This window comes from Atheta coriaria, unplaced genomic scaffold, assembly GCF_025399875.1.
Source record: "Atheta coriaria isolate IRGN ID8LTWV9N9 unplaced genomic scaffold, Caltech_Dcor_3.1 hic_scaffold_6_pilon, whole genome shotgun sequence".
In the NCBI taxonomy this organism is placed as follows: Eukaryota; Metazoa; Arthropoda; class Insecta; order Coleoptera; family Staphylinidae; genus Dalotia; species Dalotia coriaria.
The window spans coordinates 13,655,118-13,671,673 of NW_027045448.1; the positions used below are offsets into that span (position 1 = coordinate 13,655,118).

The 16,556-nt window shown below is 34.3% G+C and overlaps 1 protein-coding gene across 4 annotated transcripts; it reads right to left on the reverse strand.

The window, feature by feature from the left end:
• Window positions 1–7,047: 7,047 nt before the first annotated feature.
• Window positions 7,048–16,371, reverse strand: wnd (Mitogen-activated protein kinase kinase kinase 13 wallenda). 4 transcript variants are annotated; one of them, XM_065304634.1, is made up of 9 exons: window positions 15,896–16,371; window positions 13,951–14,166; window positions 10,398–10,612; window positions 9,955–10,333; window positions 9,094–9,898; window positions 8,680–9,028; window positions 8,248–8,617; window positions 8,135–8,176; window positions 7,048–8,061 (listed from the first exon to the last, which is right to left on the reverse strand). In XM_065304634.1, exons 2-9 carry the CDS (start codon window positions 14,163–14,165, stop codon window positions 7,812–7,814), a joined length of 2,625 nt encoding a protein of 874 aa, XP_065160706.1. In that variant the 5' UTR covers window position 14,166; window positions 15,896–16,371; the 3' UTR covers window positions 7,048–7,811. The 4 variants fall into 4 exon arrangements, with proteins under 4 accessions (XP_065160706.1, XP_065160708.1, XP_065160709.1 ...); XM_065304636.1 differs by lacking the exon at window positions 8,135–8,176 and having other exon boundaries at window positions 15,896–16,369; XM_065304637.1 differs by lacking the exons at window positions 13,951–14,166; window positions 15,896–16,371 and adding an exon at window positions 12,229–12,715.
• Window positions 16,372–16,556: the final 185 nt, after the last annotated feature.

A 16,556-nucleotide genomic window follows, 5' to 3' on the forward strand; every position in this document is an offset into this window, starting at 1 on the left:
TCACCCTGTATATAGATTTCATGAAATTTCGTCCAAGAAATGCCTAAAAATGCAATAATCTGTTTTTTATTGTGAAAATTTTTGTTTTTGCATGTGGAAGGCAAACTATTTATGAAAACACATAAAAATTTAGTTTTAAGCTCGAAGGTGAAGTAAATAACAAACAAAGCTGACAGTAATTAATTTTTGGTTATATAGACATTAGAATAGGTTATATTTACCTTGGATGACGCAGCCGCAGCAGCAAGTAAAGCTTTTCTTTGATTGGCGGACGCATTCAATATCCACAGGATGTATACGAACATAATTAGTGCGGGGGCGAATAAAGCAGCATACTGTGGGGTGCCTCGCACCACTGCCTGATACAATCCCAATAATGACAAGAAAATGGCGGTTCCTACCGCAATATATCTTCCAGTTCTTTGGTTTTCTTCCTAAAACAGCAAAAATAGAAAAATCAAACTGACAAATTGTTCTTTTGGTTGCCTACGTACTCTTAATGAACTTATACTAGTATCCTCACACTCCTTCACAAGATTTTCTTTTGCAGGTCAATTTCCACCATTTTATTAAACTTTTCAAACTATTTATGTTTTCTAAATAAATTATTTATTTACTAAAATATACATAATTAAATTCTCTATCGCCCTGTATATAGATTTCATGAAATTACGTCCAAGAAATGCCTAAAAACGCAATAATCTGTTTTTATTGTGAAAATTTTCGTTTTTGCATGTGCAGCAGTGCATTCTCATTGAACATTATTTTGACCCGAAATCGACGAACAATTGTTTATTTTCTCCGCGCATCCTATTGGAATCTGCTGCGCGCTGTTAAACCAGCAAACGCCGCTGTTTTCTTCGCCATAAACTCGATCGTAACTTATCCTTCGTGACGGCTTTGACGTTTTGTGTACGTTGGCATAAAATATTTCCATACCGCAACACGCCACCACCAAATTATTTACCGTACTGTAAATATACATCGATTAAATTCGATCGGGAGCCAAAATCGCACCTGTATATTTATTTGATTGATTACATGAAATGTTTACGTAAAATGTAGAATTGCTGGAGTTTCCACGAAAACGAAAATAAGTTCTGTTTTTTAATGTGCTTTTGTTAAACATTTTCGTTTTTATGTGGAAGGCAACTACAGTTTATGCTAAGTTTTTATAATGTTTTCTAACTATTTAAATACTAAAATATACATAATTAAATTCTCTATCACCCTGTATATAGATTTAAAATGTAATTCTATACTTTTTAAATGTTTATTCCTACTACTTTCAAATTATTCTGGCGGGAATATCAGGTAACAACATTTAACCCTCAAACTTGCAACGAGTTCTAACATAAACAACACAATTATTTTCACCTGTATATAGATTTCCTGAAATTTCATCCAAGAAACCAGAGTAAGTAAAGACTTCTTCGACAAATCAAGTTATGACCTTGCCAGAGCACTCCTTGGTAAAATATTGGTTCACAAAGTTGATGGTGAACTTGTGAAGTGTATTATTATTGAAACAGAATTATATCCTGGAGGTGATGACAAAGCTTCTGTTTCCTACAATAATAGGTATGTACTATTTTGTGTGCTAATGTATATTGTAATATATTATATTAATAAACTCTTTATTTTTAGACGTACACCTGCGAATGAACCAGTATTTGGCCCACCAGGCACACACATGGGTGTATCTTACATATGGTATGCATCATTGCATCAACATTTCAGTGCAGATCATGGTGGCGCTGTACTTTTTAAGAGCTGGAGAACCACTTGATGGGCTTGATAAATTAATGGAACTCAGAATAAGTGAGTGAATATTATTTTATTACACCTTATGAGTATTGTACCTGGTTGTTTTAGAAAATATGAAGATGAGCAGAGATCTGAAAATTAAGGATTTGTGCAATGGCCCTGCAAATTTCGTGCCAAGAAATGCCTAAAAAATGCAATAATCTGTTTTTTATTGTGAAAATTTTCGTTTTTGCATGTGGAAGGAGAAATTGAAAGAATTATTAGTGCGAAACGCGTGGAATTGATAGAAGTGGTGATGTTGCGAAGGCAAACTATTTATGTTTTCTAAATTATTTACTTACTAAAATATACATAATTAAATTCTCTATCTTCCTGTATATAGATTTCCTGAAATTTCATCCAAGAAATGCCTAAAAATGCAATAATCTGTTTTTTGTTGTGAAAATTTTCGTTTTTGCATGTGGCAGGCAAACTATTTATGTTTTCTAAATTATTTATTTACTAAAATATACATAACTAAATTCTCTATCACCCTGTATATAGATTTCATGAATTTTCGTCCAAGAAATGCCTACAAAATGCAATAATTTTTTTTTGTTACGAAAATTTTCGTTTTTGCATGTGGAAGGCAAACTATTTATGTTTTCTAAATTATTTATTTACTAAAATATACATAATTAAATTCTCTATCACCCTGTATATAGATTTCATGAAGTCCCCTGTAGATGCATTTATTTAGAACGAGTACTTCCAGCGCAACTTAATTACCGATTATCTCCGAAACTAAGAAAGATACAAGCATACGGAAAACGGCATTGGGTTCAGTATAAAATTCTTTATAAGATAAGAGTTTAAAATTTGTAATTTTATAAGAGTGAAAATCAATTTTCCGACGTGATTTTCTCGGAAAGTAATAAAGTTAGAAAAAAACTTCTTGCACTTTCTTCATGCCATGATAAGGATCTATAAAATGGCAGATTTAGTTTTTCCATTTTCCAAAGTTGACCAAAACCCCCTCGGAAAAAGTCAAGAGGTTACACTTGACTCTTCTTAGGCCTAAAAATTATTTTTTAAGCTAGAAGAAAATGGAAAACGGCAATCGATAGAGAATTGCAATGCGATGAAAGATATCCAGTCAGTTTTCCGATATCACCATTATTTCAAAAAAACTTGGTGAAAATGGAAACCGACCAAATTGAACTACCCCTCCGATTTTCATGAAGTTTCGTCCAAGAAATGCCTAAAAATGCAATAATCTGTTTTTTTTTATTGTGAAAATTTTCGTTTTTGCATGTGGAAGGCAAACTATTTATGTTTTCTAAATTATTTATTTACTCGTCCAAAATATGCCTAATAATGCAATAATTTCTATTGTGAAAATTTTCGTTTTTTGCATGTGGAAGGCAAACTATTTATGTTTTCTAAATTATTTACTTACTAAAATATACATAATTAAATTCTCTATCTTCCTGAAATTGTTCAAAAGTCACAATTTTAATTTATGTCATAAAAAACACAAAACCGTGAAAAGATTTCGTCATAAAAAAGACAAAACTTTTTCATTTTTTTTTATCAAGAATTCAAAATTAAATTTATTTCGACAGGTAATAATTTTGAAAAAGTAGTTCGATCCTGTCTTTCAAGCAAAAATAATTTAAAGAAATAGTTCGACCATGTCTTTGAAAATTTTCGAGTGAAAATTTTCGTTTTGCATGTGGAAGGCAAACTATTTATGTTTTCTAAACTATTTATTTACTAAAATATATCGTTTTTGCATGTGGCAGGCAAACTATTTATGTTTTCTAAATTATTTATTTACTAAAATATACATAACTAAATTCTCTATCACCCTGTATATAGATTTCATGAATTTTCGTCCAAGAAATGCCTACAAAATGCAATAATCTTTTTTTTGTTACGAAAATTTTCGTTTTTGCATGTGGAAGGCAAACTATTTATGTTTTCTCAACTATTTATTTACTAAAATATACATAATTAAATTCTCTATCACCCTGTATATATATTTCCTGAAATTTCGTCCAAGAAATGCCTAAAAAATGCAATAATCTGTTTTTTTGTTGTGAAAATTTTCGTTTTTTGCATGTGGAAGGCAAACTATTTATGTTTTCTTAACTATTTATTTACTAAAATATACATAATTAAATTCTCTATCACCCTGTATATAGATTTCCTGAAATTTCATCCAAGAAATGCCTAAAAAATGCAATAATCTGTTTTTTTGTTGTGAAAATTTTCGTTTTTTGCATGTGGAAGGCAAACTATTTATGTTTTCTCAACTATTTATTTACTAAAATATACATAATTAAACTCTCTATCACCCTGTATATAGATTTCATGAATTTTCGTCCAAGAAATGCCTACAAAATGCAATAATTTTTTTTTGTTACGAAAATTTTCGTTTTTGCATGTGGAAGGCAAACTATTTATGTTTTCTAAATTATGTATATACTAAAATATACAGAATTATTTTTTACCAAAATGTGTATAATTAAATTCTTTATTATCCTGTAAAATAATCTGTTTAAGAAATGTATTGTACTACTGTTGTGTTAATAAAGATATATTTTAATCGATTGTAACTCGTATTATTTGTGTATCCCTTCCATCGTTTCAGGTACAGGTCAAGAGCCAGTAACAGTAACAGGGTAACAGAGTAACAGGGTCGAACTAATTTCGAAAAATAAATTGAGCCCGAAGGAACTTATTTTTAAAATTATTTGCCGACCAAACTTTTCAAAAGTTTTCAAAACGTGATTTGAAATACTTTATTTTAATAAAATTTTGTTCGAAGATGTACCGTTTTGATAATAATCAGAATTATAGAAATCGTTTTCGTGCGAAGTCAAATTTTTCTTGAAAAATGCCAATAGGGCCTAAACGGTCAGCGTTAGAGGAAAATTGACCTATTATAATTTATGTAGAATTTTATAACCTATCTGAATCTGAAATCAGACTTTAAAAATTCCAATTTTTAATTGTTGATAAAAAAATGAAAAAGTTTTGCCTTTTTTATGACGAAATCTTTTCACGGTTTATTCACGGTTTATGTTTTTTATGACATAAATTAAAAATTGAGTTTTTGAATATTTTTTCTGGATTATGATAAAACAGAACATTATAAATTATTTATTTTAGTAAACTTTTCTTCTACAATTAGTACTTAAGGCCCTATTGGGCCATAAAGTATACTTTATTTTTGGCTTATATCTTCCAAACAAATTGTTTAATTAAAAAATTTATTAAAATAATTGCTTTATAAAATTGTTCTCTTTAATATTCAGCTATAAAAAATCAACTTTTTAGTTAACAAAAATTACTAAATAATTAGTTGAATTATGGCGGAGGTGCCTGGCAATTTTGCAAGGGTTTCTATTTATTTTCAAAAACTAATTATATTATGTAACAGAGAAGCTTTTAATTACATTATTTATCAAACTTGCAACTTATTATCTCTAATAGTTTACCCTGTAGATGCATTTAACTGAGACGTGTACTTCCAGCGTATCTTAATTACCGATTATCTCTGAAACTAAGAAAGATACAAGCATACGGAAAACGGCATTGTGTTCAGTATAAAATTTTTTATAAGATAAGAGTTTAAAATTTGTAATTTTGTGAAAGTGAAAATCAATTTTCCAACCCGATTTTCTCGGAAAGTAATAAAGTTAGAAAAAACTTTTTGCACTTTCTTCATGCCATGATAAGGATCTATAAAATGGCAGATTTAGTTTTCCCATTTTCCAAGGTTGACCAAAACCCCCTCGGAAAAAATCAAGAGGTTACACTTGACTCTTCTGAGGCCTAAAAATTATTTTTTAAGCTAGAAGAAAATGGAAAACGGCAATCGATAGGGAATTGCAATGTAATGAAAGATATCCAGTCAGTTTTCCGATATCATCATTATTTCAAAAATTAGTGGTGAAAATCGAAACCGACCAAATTGAACCACCCCTCCGATTTTCCCGAAACTTTCCAATATGATGTAGAATGAAGCCAGCAATCCAATAATCTTTGTTTGGTTTTGATGACGTAATTAGTTTTCGAGTTATTGACCATTTTCACTTATTACATAAGTATTGATAATTGAAATTTTTAAACTGCTAGATGATGTAAAATTATGCTCTGTACATGAATCTGAAAACCATTATCTTTTATCTTTAATTGTTTGGAAGATAACGGCGAAAAACTGGTTTATCCGTTTTCTCCAGCACTTCTTATGCAAAAAATAAAAATTTGAAATTTAAACTTTTTATTGCAGATTATTAGAGATAAGATGATTCTGTACATTTTATTTTAATACCTTTTTTTAATTCGACCCTTACTTTTGATGATATATGACAAAACAGTTGAATTACATTTCTCAATGTTAAGGGCTCAATAGGGCCTTAAGTAAGGGTCGTAGAAGAAAAGTTTGCTAAAATAAATGATTCAGAATAATTCACTATATCATAATCCAATAAAAAATTCTTAAAATATAACAATTTTAATTTATGTCATAAAAAACATAAACAGTGAATAAACCGTGAAAAGATTTCGTCATAAAAAAGGCAAAACTTTTTCATTTTTTTATCAACAATAAAAAATTGGAATTTTTAAATTCTGATTTCGGATTCAGATAGCTTGTTAAATTTTTTATAAATTATAATAGGTCAATTTTCATCTATCACGTATCGTTTAGGCCCTATTGGCAATTTAGTGAAAAATTTTGACTTCGCACCAAAATGATTTCTATTATGAAGATTATTATCAAAACGGTACATCTTAGAACAAAATTTTATTAAGATAAAGTATTTCCAATCACTCGTTCTTCAATATTCTGTAATAAAAAAAATTAATTTTCGATATTTATTTTTTGTTAAATAAATGAAAAAAATTAATTTAATTTACATATTTTATAGAGAAATTCTCCACACTACAAAATCTGAAGATATTTTTATCCTAGCTCTTTTGGTTCGGAAGATATTAACATTTAAATTTTAAAATTTATTTCAGCACTAAATAATTTTAAGAAAATAGTTCGACCCTGTCGTTCGAGCCAAAAATAATTTAAAGAAAAAGGCCGGCCCTGTTGTTCGGACTAAAATATTAACTTCTAAAGTCACTACCAGAGGCGCTGTAGTCGATTACAAACAATGCAAAATATAACGCTGTCTCCACACTTTTGTCCTTGAAAAAATGCTAAGGCTGAACCTGTACCTGTAATGATAGAAAGAAGGAATGCACAAATAATACAAATGACTTAAATAACAACTCAGAGTATTAAATTGTACTATGATGTTTTATTAATTATTGCATAACATCTATGCTGTTACCAATTTTAGTCTCTTCATTCCACTCGTCTTTACAATAAAGTACATAAACAATTTACAAAAGACAAAATACTTTACGTTCAAACATGTTTTAAGTATCTTTCCTCCTCATCCTCACAAAAATGCAAAACATTCTTTGCACCACACACGTCACGTGCACAAATCGTATGTTCGAATTAAGTAGCGATTCTCAAAGTTGAGAAAAAACGCGGAGAACGCCAACAGTTCAGTGAAATGACCGATCAACTGAGTATTAAAAATTAAAGGCACTATAAAAATAATAATCTTAGACTTATTATCACATCTCCATGAACTGTTGGCGAGAAAAAGCGAGCTGCCACTAACATTCATTAATCGGCGGCGTTAATCTGTCGCCAAAAACGTTTATCTTTACATTAAACAAATAAAGACGCAACAATTTGAGAGAAACCGGATGAGAAACTGTTTAAATATTCAAACGCAGTCATTGTTTATTGCTTTGTGGATCCGTATCGCTTTTGATCGTGAATGCCTCTGTATATTAATTCTTAAAACTTAATTTAAATAATACGCGGAATGAAGTCGGATAAATATAAATAAGATGTAAAAATGGACGCCACGTAATTATCAGTTAAAGCATTAAAAAATATCGATTAACACTAAATTCCTAGCTATATACACTCAGTTTAGTAGTTATCTTTGAATGATTACTTAGTTTGTCATTATTTTTTTTCGTTAATTCTGCATTCTCAGATCAAAATCGTCGGATTCACTGTCGGAAAGCGCGTCGGATTGTGTACGTTTAATGGAGGTGCTTCCGGCGGCCACACTTGTCCTTCCAGCGTTGGATTCCAACGTGGAACTCTTACTGGATGGCGGATTTGAGTACTCCGAGGTGTTTCCTTCATCCGAAGCTACTACATCACGTTGATACATCTTGTAACGTGAAGATCTTCGGCCTGGGTAGATCGGACGACGGGCAAAACTATAAAAACATAAATTTTCATTAAAATCTATTCATAACCTTAAAATTTATTAACTATATCATTCAATTATACCTTTTTAATGAAGCTATTTCTTTATCAATTAATCCAAGCTTACTATACGCATAGCAATAAGAATTTAAACTTTATTTATTTTTTTTTTGTTAATAATTTAAAATAATACTAACCCTATTCTTCGTAATGAGTACTTCCGGCCAATTTCCCCCTCCTCGTCCGTGCAGCTGTCATTCGCCACGTCTTCTTCACCGCTATCCAACGTTGTATGCCTTGTATCCGAACATCGCCGCTTTCGAAGAACTTCTTCAATATCCTCGGAGACGTTTCCGTTTTCCGCTAGGCGATCCGTGAACATGTTGCCATTGTTCGCGCTGATAATCTCGGAAACCTCAGACACCTTCCGGCCGATTGTCTCCAGTGTATCTTCATCGCTGTAGTCACGCGTCTGGGAATTACTGTTCACATTGTCAGATTCATCTAAGCGATCATCGGGGGTTGTACTTCGATGACCAAGACGTTGTAATGTGTATAATTCGACTTCTAGAGTAAAATTTATGTTTAAATATTTGTTTTATTGCTATTGTAATGTAATAGATGTATACCTGGTTGCATAGACTGTGACAAGTAATGTAGTTGCACACAGTTGCCATTATTGCCTTCGAGGTCAGCATCCGGGAACTCTTTCAGAATGACACGTTGTGGCGTCGCTGATGGTTTAGGTTTTATACAATTCGGGCTCAAATCAGGTTCGCTAATATCCATATAATCAGTCTGCGTTTCGGTGTCTACTAGAATCGAAGTACGATTGCTACTTGTACGCGAATTCCTGGGTGATCCTGAATTCGTCCTGTGATGGCGTTTGCGGGTTTTGGAACCTTGAGAGTGCAGCAGTGTCGTAGATTCGGGTTGGTTGGTTGCGTTTAGTTGAGTGTATAATGGTTTAGCAGCCATCTTAACATAAAAAACAATGATATTATTAATCAATTTGCCTTAAAATGAAATTTTTTAAAACTTACAATTTTGGGACTTTCAGGACTCGTCAAACTACATTCGGGACTCGTCGGCGTGGTGCTATTCTGACTCGTCCTTCTTTTTTCCAATTTTTTCATAAACGGTTGAATTAACTTCCGTTTTCCTTGCATTTCACGCTTTCTTCCTTCTTGTTTCTGCTGATCCAGTTGCAATAACACTACAGACAACTCATAGTACAACTGATTAACCCTTTCAAGTTTCCTATCGTATAAAATCTTTATATCTCGAATGTGTTTGAGTTCATTCTCGCGTTTTTCGATCAATTGCTCCTCTTGCAACTCAAATTTCATCTTTCGCTTCTTCAATTGTGTTTTAAACTGTGTGATCTGCGAGGCAATCTCAGTCTTCCACTTCTCTTGGCGTTCGAAGAAGCTTTGTTCCTCGTAGGCGCTCATGTATTCAACACCAGCAATCTCAAGATGGTTGCAGATCAATTTAAAAGAGGGACGGTCTTTTGGATTGAATTTCCAACACATTTGCATGATTAATTTGAAGCCTTCCGGGCAGGTTTTGGGAATTGGGGGATGCAGTTTACCACAACCGACCATGTACATAATGGCGCTTTGTTCCATATCCTTATAGGGAATCTCGCAGGTCAATAACTCCCATAACACCACGCCGAATGACCAAATGTCGACTTTTTCGGAACAAGCTGACTCTTGGATGGCTTCAGGGGACATCCAGGCCACTGTCCCGGCAAAGGACATTTTGGTACTGACCATGCCATTCCAGGTACGAGAAGTGCCAAAGTCACTGATTTTCACTACGTTGTGTTGGCCTATTAAAACACTAATAACAACAACAAAAAAATTATTAAGGTAAAAATTGATTTTGGGTAAACTTACTTTGGACTCTTCAAATCCCGATGAATTATCTTGTGCGAATGTAAATAATGCATGCCACTGGCGATCTGTTTGGACCAGGATACGACCTTAGTGGGCGTAACACTATTGTCCTGTTTCTTAAGCACGTCGTACAGGGTACCGTCCGCGCAAAATTCCATCACAATGCAATAACATGGCGGCTGAGTGCAAACACCTTTAAACTTCACAATATTCGGATGATTCAGTTTTCGCAGATTGCGAATGTCGGTCTCCTTCAGTTCCTGCACCTTCTTCACGGCCACATCTTCGTTTTTGTACTTGCCGTAGAAAACAATACCCTGTCCACCGCAGCCGACCAAATCCAGATTCGTTATTTGTTCAAAAGGAATTTCCCAATCATCTAAGCGCAAAACAATCAACAAAATTAAAATAAAAAATATTTAATTTTTTTTATCAGGAAATACCTTGATTGTCACGTATTTCATTGGCTCCCGCTTTACCAATAATAGAGAAAACCGGCCGTAGGCAACCAAGAAAACCATCCATCCATGTTGGTTTAAGGATGTGTGGCGTGTCCGGTGAGGACTTGTTCGACTCGGCCGCTTGCACCACGACGCCAGGATCATTGCTGCCCTGGTGGATATTCAACTGACCCAATTCGTCTTGGATACACAGCATGCTAACAAAAAAACAAAAATTTAAAATTATATTATCCTAAAAATAATTCTAACATATACAACCAACAATACATTATTTTCATTTCGCGCCTAAATGTACGCAACCGTATTCATCTCAGCAATAAAAACAATGTTTAAATGTTGATGTTTAAAATTAGAATATCACAACACGTGTAATCTCGCAGATTGCGTCACACGTCACACGCTCTGATAATTACTTTCCGCAATCGCAGCTGCTGACGACGAGCTGCTTCTCCTGCCGCTGGCGCACCGTTTCGAGCGTGACGATCACCATGCTCACCGACTTGATGCTCAATATGATCACAGATCGACGCAAAATGTCCGTCCACTTTTTCACCCCGTAGTTCCACGCACCGCCCTCGCTCTGCCACTTCTTCCAAGTGACCAGGTCGTTCAAAGTGCCATCACTCATATTTCACCCACGCGCGACGCGCACAATCAACGCGCAAAACATCGAGCTATAATACCGACGCAGTCGTCTAATGAACTATGCACCGCCGCTGGTCGCGGGGCCGCCTCGCGGGTTGGCGGCTGATAACGAGCCGAATTGGTAACGAGATCGCTCGACGGTTTTATCAGCGCGTCACACATGGACACACTAATTTTTTTACTTGTACACTTTACTTAGATTGTATTCACAGCCGCCATTTTGATTTTTGGTAAAATTTTCGGGTAAACTATTGAGGTTATTTACGGTACAGAGGAACGAGATACACGTCTACTGAATGTTAATGGTAAATTTCTGAGCTGCGGCTGGGTAATAATTGTGTTTTTGCTGGTGTGCACCCAGGTGAACCTTTGGCCAAGGCCACAGCGGACGCAAAAATCCGCCAGACATCAATCTGTGTTGTTTGATTTGAGTTTTTGATGTAGTTGTTAATTGCGGCCATTACAATCATACATTGACGTAGATGCCAACACAATTGTATGTGCTACTGTATTACAAACAAATTATATTTAAATTTACAGAGGTATTTTTAACGTATGCAACACAAAATGCTTTAAAATTGATTAATTTCATTGAACGCAAAGCGAAATCCTTTTAAAAGGAATATTTTTATCGTATGCAACCCAAAATACACAAAAATCTAGTATTTTCATTATAAGCAATCTAAAATTTAATATTTTCATTGTATGCAACCCAAAATACTTTAAAATAATTAACTAGCTGTATATACGTAGACACAACATAAAGTACATACTAGAAATAATCTAAGCAAAGTGTGATTGTGAAATGTAAGTTTATCATTTATCTAGTTGAAGGATGTGTCGTAGGTTGTGATTGTGATCCGAAGCGTAAACAAACGATTACGTTTACGAATGATTTGCGGCATTTTTTCACCACTCTTTTGTTATCGTGTTGACAGTTGACATGATTCTTTATTTGTTGTTACGTTCGTAATTACACTCGTGATAAGACTCGATTCGGAAAAACATTCGTAAAAAACTTATTAATTATGTAAAAATCCAGAACAAGTCAGTTTTTCACGCGATTAACAAAATTACCACCGAAAAATGATTTAAAAGTTGCCTAACTTGCGTCATTCATTAAAAATTTTAAAAAGTAATTTAAAAAATAGAATAAAATTGTACTGACCAACAAAAATATTTTCTCATTTGATCTCCAACGCTGACAAATCAAAAAATGCACAAAATCCGCCGACACACAACATTATCTTCGATTTCCGCACACTTGAAGAAATAATCCAGGCACACACATAGTTCTTATCAATAATTCCACTGTTATTAAATGAATAAATGCGCGTTCGTTTGTTATTCCAGGAAGATGGTGTCAACGAAACACGTACGTGCGTCTACGAAGATAATATACGTATATAGGTGTGCTGATAGTGTGATGGCGAGCGCGGGCGATGATTATTTTTAATCGGAAAAGCGACAGCAAACGCGCGCGTCCTTGGCGGCGGCGGTGATAACACAAGCCCACCACACACACTCTCACGTCACCAGACTTCAAACGCTTTCAATTTTATTTCGATTGTTCAATTGATTTGAAATATTATGCTAAAGGTAGAGCTGAAGTGAGTGAAGTACACGCGCACCAAACACTCTCTTTGCGACTGCTGCCGGTACTGATAAGAGCGGATTACACCTCCATACGTAGCGCATGATCCAGATTCACGTTTTGCTTTTGTGTATTGCACACAGCACTCGCAGCTGACTGTGTTCATGACGTCAGAACAGCGTGGCGCGCGACAACAACATTCCATGGATAATGGATAATGTCAGACGTGTTACCGGTTTTTCTGATAAGAGTGCATTTTTAATAGTTTATGATGTTCCACGTGCATACAATGCTAAAGAATAAATCTTGGAGTTATAAACAACGGATGAAAATTATTACATCCGGTTGTTAATTGCACCTCTTACTTTTATTTTTATAACAATCGAGTGCACGAATCGTGGGAAAGTCTGGCGTTCAAGTTCAGGTCGTAATTATTCTTACACTGCGCACATCTTTTCTTTTTCTTTGTTGATTTTGCCTTGGATTATGTAATTAAATAATTTTTTCTATTTCCACCTTTAAATCGCTACTTTTTCCATGGTTTTGAGACACTAAAAGTGATATTTTAGTCATAGATGGTCAAAGTCGTGACTAAAGTACTTTAGTCACGGAATTTATATTCTATTTTTATTTCCTCGTTTAAAACCCACTTTTTTATTGTTTCGAAACACGAAAAGTGGTAATTTATTCACGGGTGGCCAAAGTAGTGACTAAAGAACATTAGTCACGGTATTTACTTTCTACTTCCACGATTAAAACACCACTTTTTCATTGTTTCGAAACACGAAAAGTGGGAATTTAATCACGGGTGGCCAAAGTCGTGACTAAAGTACTTTAGTCATGGAGTGAAATTTTAAAATAAAAAAATACCAAAACAAAACCTAAACGTAAAAATAGAAAAATCACGTAAACATCACACTAAACGTGATTAAAGTGCCACTTCGCGCACTTGATACTTAAAATACAATTTGATAAATTTATTTATTTTATGTTTTGTTTAATTTTGTTTAATATTGAGATTCAATACCCTTTTGTTACAGTCACCGCATTCGATTGTTTATTCAAGGCTGTGAAAGACAAACACACAACGTGCGTCGTTAGTTTTTGTTCGAAGAGTTAAAGCTTATCAGCGATCACGAAATTAACGAGTGCAACGCGTGCTCGCGCACGCATTCAACGCGAGCGTGTGTAATTTAAATACACTCCATAAAAATAACATAATAAAGAAAATATTATGCTGGTTGCATATATACCTACGTTGAAATTATTGCATTAATGTTGATTCAAGTTAAATACCTGTTTGTGAATTTTTCTGGATCGGAGAGCACATGTTCGCAGTCAATGACCACGTCGCCGGGCGAATCTTTTGTTGGGGCGGTGAAAGGCGGCAGGTTGAGAGCATTAGGAGGCAGAACGGGGACAACGGGCATGCTGGTTATGTTCTGTCCGCCATTGGATGCTGCAGAGGGCGCATGGTGACCTCTTTCTAGGGTGCCCTCTGGTGTGTGCATTCTGTAATATAAAATAACAAATAGGGTTAGTTAAAATCCTTATAACTCAAGAACGGTTTGATAGATTTGGATGATTTATAATTTTTTGAATTTGTCTTGGCCCAAAATAGGGGAATAAGTATTAAAATGTTAAAAATTATTACGTGAAGGGTGTTAAATATGAAGTGGAAGTTCATATAGAGATTTACTCATAATTATAGTTAAATAATTGCATCCCAGATGGCGTTAAAGTACATTATGATCATTTCTCTATTTTATAAATAAAATTGCAAATATTATTTACAAGAAAGTTAAATTTAATTACATTTTTACTAAAAACTGCGAAGACATAGTATTTAATAAAAGTTTTGTTGGCCGAATTTAAATCTGTGTTACACCGTGTTTGTTGTTGCATAATTGGCGAAAGAATGTCGAAAATATTTAAATTATCTCTGGTCGTGTGTGTGTGTGTGTTGGTGAAACAACTTTTTCGTGTTGCTGTGCGTCCGCTTCTTTCGCCATATTCACGTTATATAAAATGGTAATAACCGCGACGGCGCGCGCGCCGCATGGATTTAGTTGAAACTCGCTTGACCGTAAACAGCAAGGTCAATGGGACCATTTTTCTGTTGGTAGTTTCTGTTGTTGGTGTTCTGCTGGCACAGCCGCCATTTCGTATCACTCTACCAACTGGTACGACATGCAAGCAACAAGCGAGAGGTGGTACAGCCACAGCCACAGCGTCACAAACATTTCTTTTGTTTGCATAATTGGTTGCCTAGCACTAACAAACCCATATAATTGATATTAAAACCTCATTTACAAACTATTTAATTTATAAATTAATTAATTAATTAAATGTTTATTTAATTGAAAGTATAATAAGTATGTCAATATTTATTTAGTTTTGAATTTAATTTTATTACTTTTCTTGAGGTTTTGAGCTGGTTTGTGGGTTTGTCAGTCAATTTAGCGCGCAAATTCTTCCACACACGCATTGGCTTACATTTCGAAGTGAAATTTAATTGTTAAACAAACATACCGATTGCTTATCTCACTCGGAACGTGAATAAACTAATAATAACATTAAAATCAAACCAACAAACATTATAAAACAAATAATATTCACACAAAAATGAATTTTGTTATATTTTAGTCCCAATATACTAAAATAACAACAAAATTTGATACTACGGAAGTTATCTATACGCCACACAATACAAATTATGTTTATCACTTGAATTACGGATTTTCCCAGTTTGATACCGATAAAAAAACGTTACATCCATGATCCTGACATTCTCCACTTATCAGAGAATCACAATCAAATTGCATTCTTTTCATTTTTTTATATTATTAACCAAAATTGATGATAAACGACATTAAAATGCATTTGAAGTGCAAGTGCGTCGTCGGAATGATAATATTATTAAAATATGCATGACGCGCACGTCGACGGTCGCGCGATCCACCCTCGTGCACCCTCCTCCCACGTGCTGGCACGAAAACAACCCCCTAAATATTGATTTTATGCACGCTGTTTTATTCACAAAACTGTACGCGTACTACATTTCCTACTATAAAATAAATAGATTTACGATCCGCAAAAAATTAATTGCAATAATATCAAACGCGCATGCTCAGACTCAGTAAAGTAAATTAGAAAGTAGAATACGCAAAGAATATGTCAATGAAATTCAACAACCAAAACGCATTGCAAATATATTTTTATAAAATTAAATAAAATTTACCTGAATTTGTTTAATTTGTTGATTTTTAATCCTTTAATCCGTTAATCCGTTAAATTAAATGGCAATTTAATAATAGTAATCCAATGGCACAAAACACAATTTTTCGTTTTTTCTTTTTCGTAAAACAAATTCCACTTGATTATAAATATAAAACACTATCCACTACACATGAATTATAAACTGAACTAAATTATAATCCGTTCGTGCGAGTACTGGACACATTTTTACAGAGTGATATTGTGAAGTGTAGAGGTGAAGACCTCGAGAAGTACTGCTGAAGACATGCAGGTCTGTGGCGAGTTAACTTCACGTCCTGCCCAGCGCAGCCACCCTCTCCCTAATCGGGCCACACTTACACTCACACAGAGAAGAAACCAACACTAGGGAACACACCCGCCGCGGAACCCCGGAATACAAAGAGAGCGCGGAGGCGCTTGTGGCGCTGATACCCGCGCAGGTACACTCGTGAGCGCGCCGCAGCGTGCGGCAACAAAATGGCGCTCGTACGCCGAGAAGTACCGTTTGCGGTACGCGCTCTCTCTCTGTGAGTGTGTTTGTTACTCGCTTGCACGCATATATCGCATACGTCGCACTCATTCACGATTACGTGCACTGGCACTACCTGCCGAGACAGGTAGGATTCAATATGTATAGCTATTGC